The 17,573-nt window shown below is 43.8% G+C and overlaps 1 protein-coding gene across 3 annotated transcripts in view; it reads left to right on the top strand.

Annotated features, from left to right (window-relative positions):
- RAPH1 (Ras association (RalGDS/AF-6) and pleckstrin homology domains 1) overlaps positions 1–17,573 on the top strand; it is a 149,202-nt gene that overhangs the window by 64,893 nt on the left and 66,736 nt on the right. For all 3 annotated transcript variants that reach the window (XM_044303572.1, XM_044303573.1, XM_044303574.1), the window contains exons 2-4: positions 12,848–12,967; positions 14,841–14,946; positions 16,716–17,224. In XM_044303572.1, the coding sequence (XP_044159507.1) occupies positions 12,848–12,967; positions 14,841–14,946; positions 16,716–17,224 (735 nt within the window). The remainder of the gene's footprint in view (positions 1–12,847; positions 12,968–14,840; positions 14,947–16,715; positions 17,225–17,573) is intronic.

Raw genomic sequence — 17,573 nt, 5'->3', positions numbered from 1 at the left:
TCTCCAAATACAAGACTAAAATCACTTCCTTTCATAAACTGGGATTCTGACATTTCACTGTCCACTTCTGAATGTAAAGCCCTAAAAATACATTACAACATGCGCTGCTGCGGATTCCTCACGGAAATGCCATGGATTTGAAATGTGGGAAATTTATCACAAAATCTACATGTGGTAATAGAATGTCTTTGGCATGTGGAGTGATCCAGGCGGGGAGACATGTATATACGGTATTTGTATCCTTACGTTTCCTCTAAGCAGATAAATGTAAGATAAGATTGGGGAGGGCTTTACCAGCTTGAGAAAACGCTCAAATCCCGCCATACTGCCGTAAAGACCCCAAAAGTCTTCAGCTTTAAAGTGCATCCTTAGAAGACGAGCGGGTGAGATCTGTCATTTATACATGTGTTTCTGCTATGTGCAAGATGAAGTGGTGATCATGGAGTCAGACATTTTTCTTAGCTTCCTGTCAGTTGCCCATTGAAGAACATCTTCACTAGGGATGAGCCAACTTCATATTTTGGAGTTTGTGTTCGGGTTGGAGTATATGGTGAATTGCGTTACGGATTTCGTTACCACGGACCATAACACAATTCACTGACTGAATGCCTTTGGAGGCATTGCGTTATTCATTCCGTCATAATAGAAGTCTATGGACTGCATAACGGATCCGTCCAGTTTCTGTTCTGCAGGAGAGGACTCTAGCATAACCAAAACCAGACGGATCCGTTATGCAGGCCATAGACTTCTATTATGATGGAATGAATAACAGAATGCCTCTAAAGGTAATCCGTTATTCATTCCGTCAGTGAATTGCGTTATGGTCCGTGGTACGGAATCCATAACGCAATTCACCATATACCCCAACATGAACTTCAAAATATGAAGTTTGCTCATCCCTAATCTTCACCTTGTCCCTAGCCTAAAATGTCTGCATAAGGCCTCATGCACACGGCCGTTGTTTTGGACGGCGGCTCGGATGCGGACCCATTCACTTCAATAGGGCTACAAAAGATACGGACAGCACTCCATGTGTGCTGTCCGCATTTGTTGCTCCGTTCAGTGGCCCCGCAAAAAAATTATAACGTGTCCTATTCTTGTCCGCGCTTGGCAGCAGTCTGCTCGTCTGTGTATGTCTCTAAGTTTCTGCTCATCTGCAAATCTGGGTAATGGGTTATAGAAGGCAAACATTTAGGAATAATCCCGTTTCCTTAATGGCCTTTCACAATCCCCTTGACACATTCTGTTATAGGGATGTTTTCAGCAAGATGTGGCCTCCTATTTAACCTGTTGGGGCAAGTTGTATTGTAATGTGTGATGGGAAGTCTCTGTAGGATTTATAGCCATGTTGCAGGCATGTTTTAGAAACCCCAGGGAACAGGCATTCTTAGCATTTTACTATCCTGCATTACACAGTCAACGGCTGCAATAGGCTCCTTAATAAAAACAATTAGGTTCTTTAATTCTCTGGCAGAGCCCCCGGAGAACGTTCCTACTGGATGGATCTGTTCCCTCCAAATATCTGCAACGGCCAAAACACATTTGAGACAGTTTTCTGCCATCACAATTCAGCAGTTAGGAGTGGAGCTCCGTAATGTAACTATAAGGCCTCATTGCAGATCGGATGCAGAGCCATTTGTGTAGGGCCGGAGACGGGACACCTTGTGCGGTCTGCATCTCTGCAAAAAACCTAGAACATGTCCGCAATACAGACAAACTAGGACAAGAATAGGTATTCCTACGATGGTGCAGGGCGCACAAGGTCGGTATCGGTGTTTTGCTGCGGTTTGTGGACCGTGTGTATGAGGCCTTACAACAGGGCTTACTGTACAGCAGCCAAATCACGTTGGGACCTTTCTTTGTAGCCGTATTGTCCAAGACCTGTCAGCACAAGATTGTAATCATCCATCATTTGGTGTTCGTTACAGATATGAGTTTTGGGGGCGGCATGTGCTTTATTTATGCAAGCATTTATATTTAAATCCATTTGATTTAAGAAAAAACTTTGGGGAAGGTTTATGAAGACATTTTCAGCGCTGGTCTCTATTTCCCCCTGCGCAGCCGGAAGATGCAACAAATGTATGCAGAGACATAGGCCTCTCATAGAAAAATGGCGTAAATGCAGATAAATGTTCGGGCCTGCCGACCTCACGAACTCCCATCCACACTAAAAAGTGGCCTAAATACCATAATAATGCGCCCTTTTATTTTTGTGTTCTATATGTTGGTCTGAAGGGCAGTATATGGCACACACTGTGCCCGTAACCATGCCCTCAGGTTCTTTACCAGGTATGACACTGGGTATTAGCTTTGGCCATGGTGTTATTTTAAAAGGATTTGCTGACTACCCATTTTTCCATTATAGATCTGTTATAAAAGTTAGATTTGTAGGGATGAAGATAAGACATGTAAGCTTTGCTGCAGTGTAGCTTAGGATTGTTGATGTGGATGCAATGTTATCGGGCCAGTTTTCTTGCTGTGCATTTATCATGGAAATAATGTACCATTATACTGTTGTCTGAAGTTACACTGATTTTATACTGTAAATTTCAACATTTATACCAACAGAATAGCCATCTATTCAGCTGCATCTTCCGCTGAAATGTGCATTGGGCAGCAGGTGACGCATTAGATTGGGTGGACCGAGTTCTTCAGGATGCATTAGATTGGGTGGACCGAGTTCTTCAGGATGCATTAGATTGGGTGGACCGAGTTCTTCAGGAGCAGCCTTGGTGTGGGCTTCCTGCTTGACATGGCATGTCCCACTGCAGCTGCACAGTTCAGCAGGAGATGCAGCTACACTTATTGGCCAAGATTTACTAACTCTTCTCATCTAGGGTTTCTACACCTTTTTCTGACATGTTCAGCAAGGGGTAGAGTCTTGTGGAAAAGGGGCATCTGGACGCTCTTTGACTATGGGGACCTGCTCTATACTTTTGGTATTTCTTCCAACCATCTCGAAAACACAGTACAGTCAATTGGAAAACCATGAGAAGCCTAGCCTGAAGCAGTTCTTGGCTGCCCTAATGACTCTCCACGTGGCCTCACCCTAAGCGGTATTATGTGATGTACTGTACTACCTTGGGGTTAATATGTGAATTACATGACAGGGTTATTTACTGTTAATGTGAGGCACAAGGTGGTACTAAGTTATTTGTGACCCCATTATTTATCCAGCATAGTGGCAACATTGGGAGTTCCTTCCTTCGAGTGGCAATGCATACTCCATATTCTATCTCGTGGAGGAACATTGTATGCTCCTGGTAATGTCTGCGCCAAGTTCTCTGTAGAGCTGGCTACTAAAGCCACATTTACACAGCCCGATGTTTGGACCGATTATCTGGAATAAGGGTTCCTATAAATGGCCTGAAGGTGACGCAGATCGCCCAATAAGCGACACCTCACTCAGCAGCAGCCATCGGCCGTCCTCGTACTGCGGAGATGATCGCTGTATGTAAATGCAGCTCTTCTCCACTTATCGAGAAGCCAAATGTACAGAAGCATGCGTTCAGCGGACAATGTCCGTATTGAACTAGTAGATGTATTGAAGCACCATCCGTATTTCAGTGCATCATTTAAGGTCCTGATGTCACAGACTTCTTATTTCTAAACTGGGTTTCTATCTTAATCTGTCTTTTTTGAGTTTTGCTGTAATTCCTAATCAATGTGGGTTAAAGTGTTCCTTCAGGTGCAGTTCTGGACGTTGTGCCATGAAACCTGTCAGGATGACGGGCAGACATCACTTGTCAGACATGCTTAAGCAGAGCCTATGCCGTGACATTTACTGCGGTGAATGTCCTTACAAGGGGAATAACCAGTAATATGGAAAACGCATAAAGCTGATGGATGTGATCCTGTGAAATGTCAAGTGCACATTGTTGGGTATAGGGAGGATTACAGAGGAAAGGTTCCTGCTCTTTTTCATGGTGGATTATTTCGTAATAGAGGAAACAGCTGTTTTTCTCCTTGTGCGTTACACATGGAAGGGTCTGTTACCGGAGCGAACTTCAGGGTTTGGATCTCTTCGTCAGTAGCTGAGATTAAGTCCATGATGGTATTTTGTAAATGTTGTTGGTTTATTTGTCACAGGACCCTCAAAAGCAAGCAACACGTGCTAATATAAGTTGGACCAGTTTTAAAGGGGATGTCTTGGAGTAGACATAGGTGACATATTGCTAGAAGGTAGTAGCAGCAGAACTAGGAAAGCCTTCTGACACTACATCTCCTGTTGGCTGTAGTCACTGTGTGCAATGGCTCAAGTACTACTCCTCTCTGCAGTCCCCCACACCCCAGCTCTGGTGGGTCAGATTGGTGGTGGTCTGACCAGACACCCCCACTAAGGCCTCATGCACACGACCGTATGAATTTTGCGGTCCGCAAAAAACGTATCTGCAAAAAAATACGGATGACTTTGTAGTCTTGTCGCCATTTGCGCCTAGACCCGCCGCTGCTCTGCCGCTTTCACATTGCTGACATGGGACGCGCTGCTGTCAGCGCTGGCCATGTTCTCAACAACACAGTGACAAGGGAGAAGGAGGCGGTCGCTCCCCCTGTACTGCTGCTGCCACCAATGGGCTGATAGCAGGGAGGAGGAGGGGAGGGGCTATGGCCACTGCGCCGCCAATGAATATCGTTTATGCTTACAATGGAAACGCAGGCTGCTATGCGGGTGCTGGACATATCCCATACCTGGCACCCAGCCTCTATGACTGCGCGCTGCGATCCGCCACTATTAACCCCCCAGGTGCCGCACTTCCGGCTCGGCATTTCTGTTCCTGAAAAAAAAAATAGAACATTGCATATTCTATTAGTGCTAGTGATGTGCGGTCCGCAAAATGCGGAACACACATTGCCATGTCCGTGTTTTGTGGATCTGCAAAACACGTTACGGACGTGTGAATGGACCCTTAGGCTGTTGGTTTCTGTCCTTTGATGATGCCTTATTGATGCCTGTGAATATTATTCAGCAGATTGACAGATGGCTGCTGTGCAGTGTGCTGTTAGTCTAGGAAGTGACTGTGTCAGACTTTGCTGGATCAGCATTCTGCTTAAGTTAAAAATACCAAATCAATGGAGCACTTTGCCTGTACTTGCAGTCATCAGTTTTGTTGGCACGGCAGGAGGGCTCTATGATTCTGCTTTTTCACTCTCTCAGGTTGTGGAATGACGTCTGCGTCTTTCCTTGGTTGCGCACATTATGTGCGGCCCTGTGCACTGAATATTCTTAGCTTTTTACGGTGCAGTTGTCGGCTTTTATGTACACAGGCACTTTTACACCTTCTGTCTATCTACCGTATATAGCGGACGTAGTGCAGTCATCTGTATTATGGCTTTGTCCGTGGTACCTACTGTTGTGCTTTGTCAGTATTTGTGCAGGTTTATGTTGTCTGTAGCGATGAGCGAACTTCATGTTTTTGGCTATATATTCCAGTAATTTTGTTATAGATTCCGTTACCACGGGCCAGAACTGAATTCTATGACTGAATGAATAACGGGATAGCTTTAAGTGGCATTCCGTTTTGCATTCTGTCAAGTCTGTGGGCCGCATAACAGATCCATCTGGTTTCCATTGTGGAGGCGAGGACTCCTGCATAATGGAAACCAGACGGATCCGTCATGCGGCCCACAGACTTCATCTATTAGGACGGAATGCCTCTTAAAGGCTTCCGTGATGCATTCCGTCATAGAATTCCGTTCTGGCCCATGTTAACGAAATTGCCCGAACGCCGAACTCTAACTCCAAAACGTGAAGATCGCTCATCACTATTGTCTGTTACCAAATAGGAAATACACCCCATGATGGGGCTTTGCCACTTCTTGCGCAAACATTTTGACTTTACATTTCTGCATCACTCACTCCGGTTTTGAGAAGTGGGTGTGGTTAGCTATGCTAATTAGTTTCACTCTACATTTATCAACTAAGACTTTTTGAAAAGTCTCCAGCAGGTGAGTGGCATAACATCTGGAGTATAGCTTCTAGACCAAAATATTAGATTTAAAGATGCAGCAGATTTTACAAACCCCTTGCGACGTGTGATAAATTTGGCGCACAGACTGCTGTTTTAAGCCAAACGGACTAGATATGACCCTCCCCTCCCAAACGCCCTAAAGAAATTGCTAGACAGAGGTAATTTAAAAAAAGCCATTGAAAGTGCCCTCAGTGTGCGCTGTGGTTCCTGTAGGTTTTTTTTTTTTTTTTTCCTTTTTATGCCGTATAATTTGTAGGTCATGAAGTCTGTGTGTTATCTGTGGGGTTTAAGGAGGCCCGCAGCGGAAACCACACGGACAGGAAATGGTGATGGTGTGGTGGAGGATCTGCTTGCGCTGCATGCACTGCTTAGGAGTAGATTTATACGGTATCCACTCTCAGTTCATGCAGTTTTTTTTTTCTTTTGCAGCATTAAAAAGTGTCCAGATGTCGTCATATTATTTTCAAAAGGAGCGTATAAATGAGCTGTATCCAGGTGGTGATGGTGTAGTTCCAGCACTCCATAAGAAAAATAAAACATAACATATTTTTTCACATCATGTTAAAACAGTGGTATGCACACCCCAACCGCTTACGCATTTTTAGCCAGGCTCTTGATGCAATGATTAGAGGAGTTGTGCAGCGCTAATATATTGATGACCGGTCCTCAATATCGGATCAGCAGGGATCCAGTTCCTGGGACCCGTGCTGATCATCTGTTTGAAGAGCCTGTGGCACTTACGTGAGCGCTGCGGCCTCTTCGCTGTTTCACTGCATGCTGTCTAGCTTTTAGCGGCGGTGCGGTGTAACCACAACTTCTCATCCCCTTTGCTTGAATGGGACAGCCAGTTGTAGTTGCACTTGGATGGATCAGCAAGAGTCCTGGGAGTCGGATGGTTCATCAGTATACTAGTGCTGCGCAACCCCTTTAGAGCCTTAAATGGCTCAAAACGAGTAAAGATGGACTATCTGGCAGACTGTCAGAGACTAATGTTCCTGTGAACGCTTGTTCCCAACAATCTGCCGCTGATCACCCATTGAATGAGCAAAGCGGTCATTCATCGTGTGATCCTGTGGTTCGTGCAGGCTCCTAAATGATTGTTTCTGGGCAGCAGATCATGCAGCACTCTACAAGTCATAAAAAGTGCAGCGGTATGAGGATGAGCCGTGGCAATAGCGTCGCCAATGCAACCTAGAATTGCAAGATGGCGACCTAGACCCTCCGCTGCTTTGCCTCTTTAAGAAAAAAAAAGGCTTTCATCCAGCAGACACACGCTGCAGACGTCTGCTGGGTGAAGATCTGCCCCTCACACTACCCGCCATAGAGGGTGGGCGTGGCTTGGGTTCCCGCATCTTGCACTCCTGCTTCCAGCAGTCTGGCAAGTTTGGAGTTAAGTCTGTGCTGTGGAGCTGAGCTGCTGGAGACATTTCAACTAGGGCCGCACAGTCCACGGCTGGTAGCGCGAGGCGAGTCACCCGTATGCAGCTTTATTAGGGTGTTTTATAGGACTGGGTCCCTATGGGGTCACCAGGAGAAGCCAGGTCGGTAAACCCTGTAAGAACAAGTATAAGCACCGGCTGTGCTGGTTTAACACCACAGTATGTCGGTGGGATCCGCTGTCCTGGTCTGCATAGCATAGTATTATATAGATTTATGATGCTATGTAACCCTTAGGCCCCTTGCAGACGACCGTGTCCGGATGCGTTCAGTTAAAACTGCGAGATTTCGCAAACAAATACATTCAGTTTTGTTTGCGATCGCGTTCAGTTGTTCAGTTTTTATTGCGCCGGTGCAATGTGATTTACTGGGTTTTGCACTGCTGTGATTAAAAAACGGAATGTGTGCAAACATCTCTTAGCAACCATCCGTGAAAATCGGCATTCTTGCTCGTGTGAAAGGGGCCTTAGAGGTTTGGAATATACTGGATAACACTGACCTAATGCTGTCAGTGTTATCCAATACATTCCAGAACTGTAAGGGTTACATCGCATCATAAATCAATCTAATGCTATGTGACCCCAGCAGTACAGAAACCAGCACAATCCTATCAATGCACAGACTGGTAACCATTTCTGGCCATAAATCCCATAATCTATTATCATTATTCCACAAGACCAGTATGCCATCCCCTATGTGGATGTGAAGTCCGTGTTACTGCCGGCAGAATGATGAAACAATGGGACTCCCGGCCTAGGGGTTCGCTCAGCAGTCCCAAGGCACGCAGATTGACCAGGAGAGATTGCTGCTGGGGATGAGCAACTCGACTTCGGATAAAACGTCCGAAGTCGATCTGCATAAAACAGGAGCTCCGTACAGTATTAGAATGTATTGGCTCCGATGAGCTAAAATTATTGCTTTGCGAAGTCTGGCGACACTTCACGCAATAACTTCATAAATTAATTTGTACTGTAAAAAAACATTTCCCGAACTCTGATTTATGAATTGATGACTTTGTGAAGCAATAACTTCGGCTCATCGGAGCCAATACATTCTAATACTGTACGGAACTCCTGCGAATCAACTTTGGATGTTTCATCTGAAGTCTATTCGCTCATCCTTAATTGCTGCCTATACTGCGCACATTCTAGAAAAGGACGACTATGTCCGTGCGCGGCTCCTTACTGACACGTGGGTGATGGGCAGAGAGCGCTTAGCTGCTCCTTTCTGCTCCACAGACATGGGGGAAAATAGCACTGAGGCAGCCTATAAGGGGTTAAGCACAGGCTAGTTCAGCTGCCAGAGGAGGCCTTCAAGGTTGACATTCACAGACTGAATGTCCATGTCCAGCCACAGTTACACAGTGAGCAGCACTAGGATATGGGCGATCTTTCCTCAAGAAACAACAGCAAATGAGAGGTTTTCATTCACTGACAGGCAAGCAGAGGGGTTGAGTATTATATTTATTTCTTTATTTTCTAAATGTAAAAAAAAAAAAAAAAAAAGCTGCTAAAAAACTGCAAATTTCTTTGGCTCCTACATTTTTCAATTCCTTGATATTACTTTAGCTTGGAGCCCTGCAGATCTGGATCTGGCAATCGGCAGATTTTTGGTTTTGGTGCCATGAAGATGGGGTGTTAATCTTTTCATGCCAAATTGAGTGGAAACCACTGTCGATGTGAGGCCTGGCAAAGGGTTACCATTGGGAGAATAGTTATTTTGTTAACCTGGAGACAAGCAGAACAAGATGTGTCTAGCAGCCATTTATCGTCCTGCTCTATTAACAGAATACTCATATTCAACCAAGAAAACTAGGGCTGCTTATTTGGCAGACTATTCTCTTCACTCGGCCAAGGGTTATCCTGCTGATTCCCCAGTTAACTTGGACAGGCAAGCACATATGTTATTTCAGTAGAGAAGCAGGCAATGTAAAGGGAACCTGTCACTATAAAATGCTGTGCGGCATGGTATAGAGCAGAAGGAGCTGAGCCGATAGGATATGTAGTTTGGCGGAGAAGGTTCAGTATAACCTGTATATCGTTCATTTTAAATTCCTGCTCATTCTGGTCTTTGAAGTCAAGGGGTCCTATCAGTAATTGACAGATGTTTTTCTTTTTTATACAGTCATAGAAGAAAAGCTGTGGCTGATGGGGCCTCCTCCTTGACCTTAAAGCCCAGAATAAACAGGAATCTAATTGTATGACGTATGAGCTTTGCTGAACCTTCTCCCATAAAACTATATATCAATCTGCTCAGCTCCTCCTGCTCTATAACATCCTGCTAGCAGATTAAACTGCCTTCTCCTGGTGTCCGGTGCCCTTTAAAGACTGTAATATTTACGGCCACACATTCAGCTTATTTATGCAGCTTTTGAAGCTAAAACTAGGAGTCGATTCAAAAAGAGAAGTAGTTTTTGTCCTTAATGCCTTCTCTCCTTTTATGATCTGTACCTGATTTTGGCTTCAAAAACGGCATCACAAAACCTGAATGTATGGCTTTACCTTCAGACACATCTGATGGGGCTTATTAGCAGGAAAAACAAAAGAACGGTCTAGGTAAAATGCGTCCGGTTGGGTTCTTGTTTATCCAGATGGAATGCATAGGAGTGTTCCAGCAAATATCCAGTGTCTATATCCAACTTTAAATGGTCATTAACTTTTCACACAACTTTGCATAAATCAATAGTAAAAGCGTCCATCAGAAGCATTGTAATATGTCGTAGAGAAAAATGTCTGTTTCTCATGCCAGCTGTTTACCTCTTCCCTCCCCTTCCACATTGCCAAATGCCTTTCTCTTTGAAATATGCTTTGAATTGTCCAGGACTGGAGCAGCGCATAGAAGGTTCAGGTTACATGTATCAATACAAATCAATACAAAAGGGGGGAGTAGTGAGCAAGAGCTAAGTGAGACAGGACTTTAAAGGGAACCTGTCACCTCCAAAAACCATCCCAAGCAGTACCTGACAGTAGCCAGCTGTTTCCGACGATCATTTTCTTCCTGAAGGCCGATGCAGCTAAAGCTCAGAAAACGTTCTTTTATCCCCTGGCAGTTCAGCTCACTTTGCCGAACTCTCTGCATAAGCGCCGTCAGTCACAGCGAAGGAGCTCGGAAGGGGGCGTGGTTATCTTGACTTGAAGCAAGGAGGCTGCTGCCCCCTTGACTTCAAGCATGACTAGAGAAGTGCGCCGGCTGGGGATAAAAGAACGTTTTCTGAGCTTTAGCTGCATGTGCCTTCAGGAAGAAAATGATCGTCGGAAACACGCTGCTGGCTACTGTCAGGTACTGCTGGCGGCTTGGGATGGTCTTTGGAGGTGATAGGTTCCCTTTACGAGAGACAACAAATAGATTACTGCAGCTTCATAGGAGGTTTATATCTCAGCCCAAGTGCTTTATTCATATCTATACAGTTCAGTACTTCTCTGTTACGTCCTCCATGATCCTGGGGCTGGTTCTGAATGAATAAGAGAAAGTTCGAAATCAGATTCTCCTTTTTTTGTGCAGTGGATAGCAGCTGGTCTCTATCCACCAGATCTAAGAGAACTGTTAACTAGATATTCAACATGCAGCTTCAAGTTTGTTGAAATGATTGGTACGCTTTAAAGCCCTTTTACACGGTTTGATGATCAAGGCAGATTCCCAAATAGCAATATCAAATAAAACATTAGCTAGAAGTAGGCTGATGATCGAAGAATACATTTTTGTCCATATGGCCTGTTCCCACTGACCATAAGTGTTCAAGAACATCTGGTAAAGGGTGAACTATCTTTTTGGGGATCATTCTTTTATTGAATCAGTGGATCATTTCTGGATGAAAGATCTTTCATAAGAATGAAAAATATTTGCCAAACCGTTCAAATATGTCTGAGAATGACAGTGTTAGGCTACTTTCACACTTGCGTTCGGGGCTCCGCTTGTGAGTTCCGTTTGAAGGCTCTCACAAGCGGCCCCGAACGGATCCGTCCAGCCCTAATGCATTCTGAGTGGATGCGGATCCGCTCAGAATGCCTCAGTCTGGCTCCGTCTGTCCTCCGCTCCGCTCAGCAGGCGGACACCTGAACGCTGCTTGCAGCGTTCGGGTGTCCGCCTGGCCGTGCGGAGGCAAACGGATCCGTCCAGACTTACAATGTAAGTCAATGGGGACGGATCCGTTTGAAGTTGACACAGTATGGCTCAATTTTCAAACGGATCCGTCCCCCATTGACTTTCAATGTAAAGTCAAAACGGATCCGTTTGAACTATCATGAACAAAAAAAAAAAAAAAATATTATTTTTTTTTTTTTTTGTTCATGGTAATGCAAACGGATCCGTTCTGAACGGAGCCACCGTCTGCATTAATATGAGCGGATCCGTTCAGAACGGATCCGATCGAACGCTAGTGTGAAAGTAGCCTTATGTGTCTGCCAAAATTATTGTTGTTAAAGTGGTTTTCCAAGACTTATTTATTATAATTTTATTTTACACACTTATATAGCACTACTATATTCCGCAGCGCTTTACAGACATCCTCATCCAACTGTCCCCTTTGGGGCTCACAAGGTCTTTGGGGTGTGGGAGGAAACCGGAGTACCCAGAGGAAACCCACGCAAACACGGGGAGAACATACAAACTCCACGCAGAGGTTGTCCTTGGTCGGATTTGAACCTAGGACCCCAGCGCTGCAAGGCCCCAGTGCTAAAAACTGTGCCCTGTACTTAAATACTATCCTCAGGATAGGTCATCAGTATCTGATTGGTGAGGGTCCGACACCTGGGACCCCCGCCGATCAGCTGTTTGAAGAAGCAGCGGCACTTCCAGTAGCACCACAGCCTTCTCTCTGCTTTCCCTAGGCCAGCGATGACACGTTCAACTGTAACATGGTCCAGGTGCAGCTCATTTCCATTGAAGTAAATGGGACTGAACTGCGATACCAAGCACAGCCGCTGTACAATGTAAGCCGCTGTGCTTGGTGAGCAGGGAGAAGGCCGTGGCGCTCACAGTACCTTCTCAAACACCTGATAAGGGCGGGTTTGGTATAGGTCATTAATAGTAAAGTCCTGGAAAACCCCTTTAAATTCTACCGACAAACTTTTGTGTCTGAAATTAATTTTTATCAGCCTTACTTGTTCCTATAAAATTCTTGTCCCATGCGTGCAATCACTGTAACAAAAATTACAATTAAAATGTGCACAGGTTCTGTATGAGTGGAAGGTGGACCCTCACTATCATTTCCTTTGGTGGGTCACGGTGCAGCATTTGTCCTGATCAGGGATCCAGTTCTGTTACCATAAGAGAGCCTTTAAAAGAGAATGCTAGAACTAGAAACGATCCATAGGTTGAGTGAGTGGATCTCACTTCTACAAAGAAGCCAATCCTTCTTTTAAACCTTGCTGTTGAAAACACTGCTCGCTTTACAGTTTTTGCATGTTATAAAATTGATATTGACTCTTGACTTTAAATTGCAGATGGAGCAATTATCAGATGAGGAGATTGATCATGGAGCAGAAGAAGACAGTGATAAGGAAGACCAGGATCTGGATAAGATGTTTGGAGCTTGGCTAGGGGAGCTGGACAAGCTTACTCAGGTGAAAACAAAGATTATCTTAAAGCCAGTTTACACGGGCCGACTAAGCAGGCAGTTATCAGAAAGAACTGTTCATTCCCAATAATTGCGTATCCGAGCAGACGAGAGCTGTGTTTACATGTAGCAATCATCGTCGTATGGGGAAAAGCGATCGCTCTTGTAATCTCTTGTAAGTCCGTCCCCATACAGATTAATTGTTTCTGATCACTGTTTACACAGCATGATTTGCTGCACAGAAACAATGGCTTGGGTGTTAAGGGCCCTTTACATGGACCAAGAATCTTAAAGATAATCGCTAACGAACTTTCATAAGGAGCGATTATCTGGCCGTGTTAACGCACCGCCGATTACCCAGTTACTCTAATCGTTTGTTCGGACATGAAAATCCTCCTTTGCCGGCAGCAGATTGTGCTGTGTAGACACGATCTGCTGTCCTCAAACAACGAGTCATTATGGGCAAGAGCGGTGGCATTGGTGATCATTCCTCCCCATACTGTGGAGGAGATCACTGCATGTAAATAAAGCAGTTTCCTCCACCAGCAAGTAGCAAATTGTCAGGAAGCTACGCTTCAATCCCGATAATCTGCTGCTCTGATGAACGAATGTTTCCTTGGTCTCTGGGTGATTGGCTGCACCTTTACACGGGCCGGTTATCTGGTACAAGTTTTCGTATGAACTTTCGTTCCTGATAATCAGCCAGTGTGAATGGACTTTTTTTTAGATTTATTCATTTAAAACCGATGTTTGTATGACAAATGACAAAGTGTGTATGGTCAGTTCTGCATAGTATGTTATCACTATGTAAACTAATACAAAGTAACGAATGGAGCAACTCACCTGGGTTAGGACTATAGTCTGAAATGCGTGAAACTTGTATGCTTTTTTTTTTTTTTTTTTTTAATATAGGAATGTGGTATTCAGCGGTGACACTATATATACAACAGAACCTTACCCTACTCGGTGACACGGTGGGGCACTTTTATGTATAGTGCTGCCAACTGTTCTCTTTTCTATATTCATGGCACTAAATTGCAGTCGTCATAAATGTGCAAACATCACAAGTTGTTTAGACATGACTTTATCATTTATCATTCAAAGCTGTACTGTGTGTCATACAACAGATTAAAAATGGTCGACATCCACAGACATGTCATTTGTATCATTTGTCTAATGCAGCAGTTTTTTTGGTGCATTTCCTATGATTAATGTGCCCCTCTGGCTTTAGAGCAGTTACTAGCTTACAGAACATAAACATGTATTAGATCTTAGAGCATGTACCGTATTCAGTGGTTATTAACAAGCCCAGTCCCTGTCGTGCAGTAAAGTGATAGGATGACAATTAGATGGCAGGATTTAAGGTCACATTTTACGTAGTGTCTGTAAGGCTCGGTTCACAGCACATTTGTGATTATACATTTAGGGTGTATGCTGTGATATCTCAGATGCTAAACGTGTCTAATAGGATTACATTAGCTAGATTAATATCCTTTTGGCTTTTGTCTGGCCAGTATACTTCAGACTAACATATTCCATACCACAGTACCTAGTAAGAATAATTGATGCATATTTTAAATGTACCATATTTTTCTGACTATAAGACGCACCTGTCTATAAGACGCATCTAGGATTTACAGGAGTAAAACACGAAAATATAAATATTTTTTATCAGACGTCAGATCATACCTCCAATCCTCATCAGACTCCCATTCTCCTCAGACCTCAGATCAGACCACCATCAGCCTCAGATCAAACCTCCATCACCTATAGACCTGTATACCTTAAAGGGAAGCCATAAATGTGATGTTAACAGAGCCTGATTTATACATACTAGCAAACTCAGATCTGATGTCAGTATTTTCTTCATTTCTTCTCAGAGTCTGGACACTGAGAAGCCAGAAGAACCAGTGAAGAGATCACCTCTGCGCCAGGACACAAATCTTGCTAACTTTTCATATAGGTTTTCCATGTACAACATAAATGGTAAGAGACAGAATTTAAAAAAATGTAACTCGACTAAATGTCTGATCTTCAAGTGTTAAAAGCTAAATACAAGAAGTGATACTTACTTCCTAGAGTTCAGCTCTGAAGTATTCGATTTATTTTTGGCCACTTAGAGGTTGTCTAAGATTTCTACAAGTGAAACTGTTTTATAATCTTAAGGCCTCATGCACGCGGCCGTTGTTTTGGTCCACATCTGAGCTGCCATTTTGGCAAAAGATGCGGACAGCACTCCATTCCAGTTGCTCCATTCCGAGGCCGTTTTGCGGACAAGAATAGGCATTTCTACAATGGGCCGCCAGTTCCGTTCCGCATATTGCAAAAGGCACACGGGCAGCTTCCGGTTTTTGTGGATCCTCTGTTTGCGGACCGCAAAAACCGGCACGGTCGTGTGCACGAGGCCTTACTCGAGAGGTTATACACCAATTTAATACCCCACCTCTGGTGGCCCCTGAGGGATTTATTTTATTTTTTATTCTTTTTTTTAAACTTTTGCTGCAGTCTATCGCTGCCCCAACGTCGAGCTAAAGCTGAAGGAGTGATTTTAAAGACAATTTTAAAAACCATTCAATACGTTACATTATAGCTTACTTATATAATTGTATCACTGGAAAACAGACTGGGGGAGATTTTTCAAGTCTAGTGTTCTCATATGCCAGTATTAATCTCCTGCACTGGAGTAAGATGTGCCTAATTTATTAAGGGTCAGAAATCTCTAAAGGGGTTCTCCAGGAATTAATAAAATGAAAATACTTAAATATTACTTTATTATAAATATATTCCCAAATACCTTTCATTAGATATAATGGCTAATTTTATCTAGGGAGCCATTATCAGGGGAAATAAAATGGCTGCCGTCCTATTAGTGCACACACAACCTGTCCTAATCACACAGCAGCACAAGTCACTTCAAAACACTGAGGTAAAGAGCTGCCTCACCCTCCTCTCCGCTCTACTTGTCAGTGATTATGATCCTGAATACAGTTTAATATGATCTTCAGCTGAATCTCTGTGGGAATAAAGCTCATGAAGAGACCTGAAGTAAAGAGAGGACAGACAGGGCAGACGGTGGTAATGTGGGGCTGTGGTAGTGGAGACTGTAAACAAGAGCTGCTGCTCATTAGCCACATCCCCACTTCCTCTCTGTACTTCATGTCTCCTCATGAACTCCATTACTACAGAGATTCAGCTGAAGATCTTATCTGTATTTAGTATCATAATTCCTGACATGTAGGAGAGGAGGATGAGGCAGCTCTTTGGCCCAGTGTTGTGAAGTAACTTGTCCTGCTGTGTGATTAGGACAGGTTTTATGTGTATTAATAGGACGCCGGCCATTTTATTTTCCCTGATGATTGCTCCCCAGACAAAATGAACCATTATAACTAATGAAAAGTCTTTGGGAATATATTTATAATAAAGTCCTAATTAAGTATTTTCCTTTGCTTAATTGCTGGAGAATCCCTTTAATAAATTGTTCTACAATCTGCCTGGAGTAGACTTGAGTTTCTGGTGCACAGAGGCTGGCGTAGACTTGAGCTATAACTTATGTCAGTTTCTGGCGCAAGTTGTAGTAATCCTGGTGGGTTGTGCCAAGTCCCATCCCCTTAAAAAGTTGTGAGTTCTGGCATGCACCATAATTTGTATGGTTTTTACGCCACACTAGAGACATAAAAGCATTAGGAAATGCCCCCCACTGTGTTATGGGAGCTTCTTTTATGTATTTTGATGTTTGCATTTTGTGTCTTTTGTAGAAGCTTTAAATCAAGGAGAAACCGTGGATTTAGATGCTCTCATGGCAGACCTCTGCTCAATTGAGCAGGAACTTAGCAGCTTTGGGTCCCATTCCTCCATGAACACCCATAAGACTCATGAACGCAGGTCTTCCCAGAAGCCACCAGCTGGACGTACAAGCACCAAACAGAGCAGTTTAAGAGGATTGCCTTCTTCATCTGGGAGGATAACTAAACCTTCTCATGCCAATTTTTCATTGGATGATATCACTGCACAGTTGGAACAGGCCTCTCTAAGCATGGATGAGGCGGCACGGCAGACAGCTGTAGAAGATGCTAAGCCAGCTGTAACCATCCATCATAGGCGGACAGCTTCAGCAGGCACAGTCAGCGATGGTGATATTCGTTCTGTTAGCAACTCCTCACGTTCCAGCATTACATCAGCAACCTCCAGTATGGACTCCCTGGATATTGACAAAATTACAAGACCTCAGGAGCTAGACCTGATACAAAGTCAGCCCATTTCTGAGGTAAGGCTGTTAAAAAAACAAAAACAAAAAAAAAGTATATTTTTGCAATTAACATCACACACTGTTTTTTAGTCATTTAGAAACTATTTATACCAGCTCACTAGTATGTGTTTTTATATTTGGGGCTAAAAAGTAATAGCTTTAATTAAAAATGTATGCTGTGCATTTGGTAGCCCAAAACCCTTCCTTCAGTTCTTGGATTGGCCAATCCAAGAGCAGGGCTGGGCAAGCAGAAAGTGTCTTGGACTACCAAATGCACAGTACGACTTGGAGGATCTGCAGCTGAAAAGATAAAAAAGAGGGCACCAGGTAAGTGTTTGTTACCCCCACCACCACCTTTTTTTTATTT

The sequence above is a fragment of the Bufo gargarizans genome, chromosome 8 (assembly GCF_014858855.1).
Source record: "Bufo gargarizans isolate SCDJY-AF-19 chromosome 8, ASM1485885v1, whole genome shotgun sequence".
In the NCBI taxonomy this organism is placed as follows: domain Eukaryota; kingdom Metazoa; phylum Chordata; class Amphibia; order Anura; family Bufonidae; genus Bufo; species Bufo gargarizans.
This window is presented reverse-complemented; position numbering and strand designations above follow the sequence as displayed.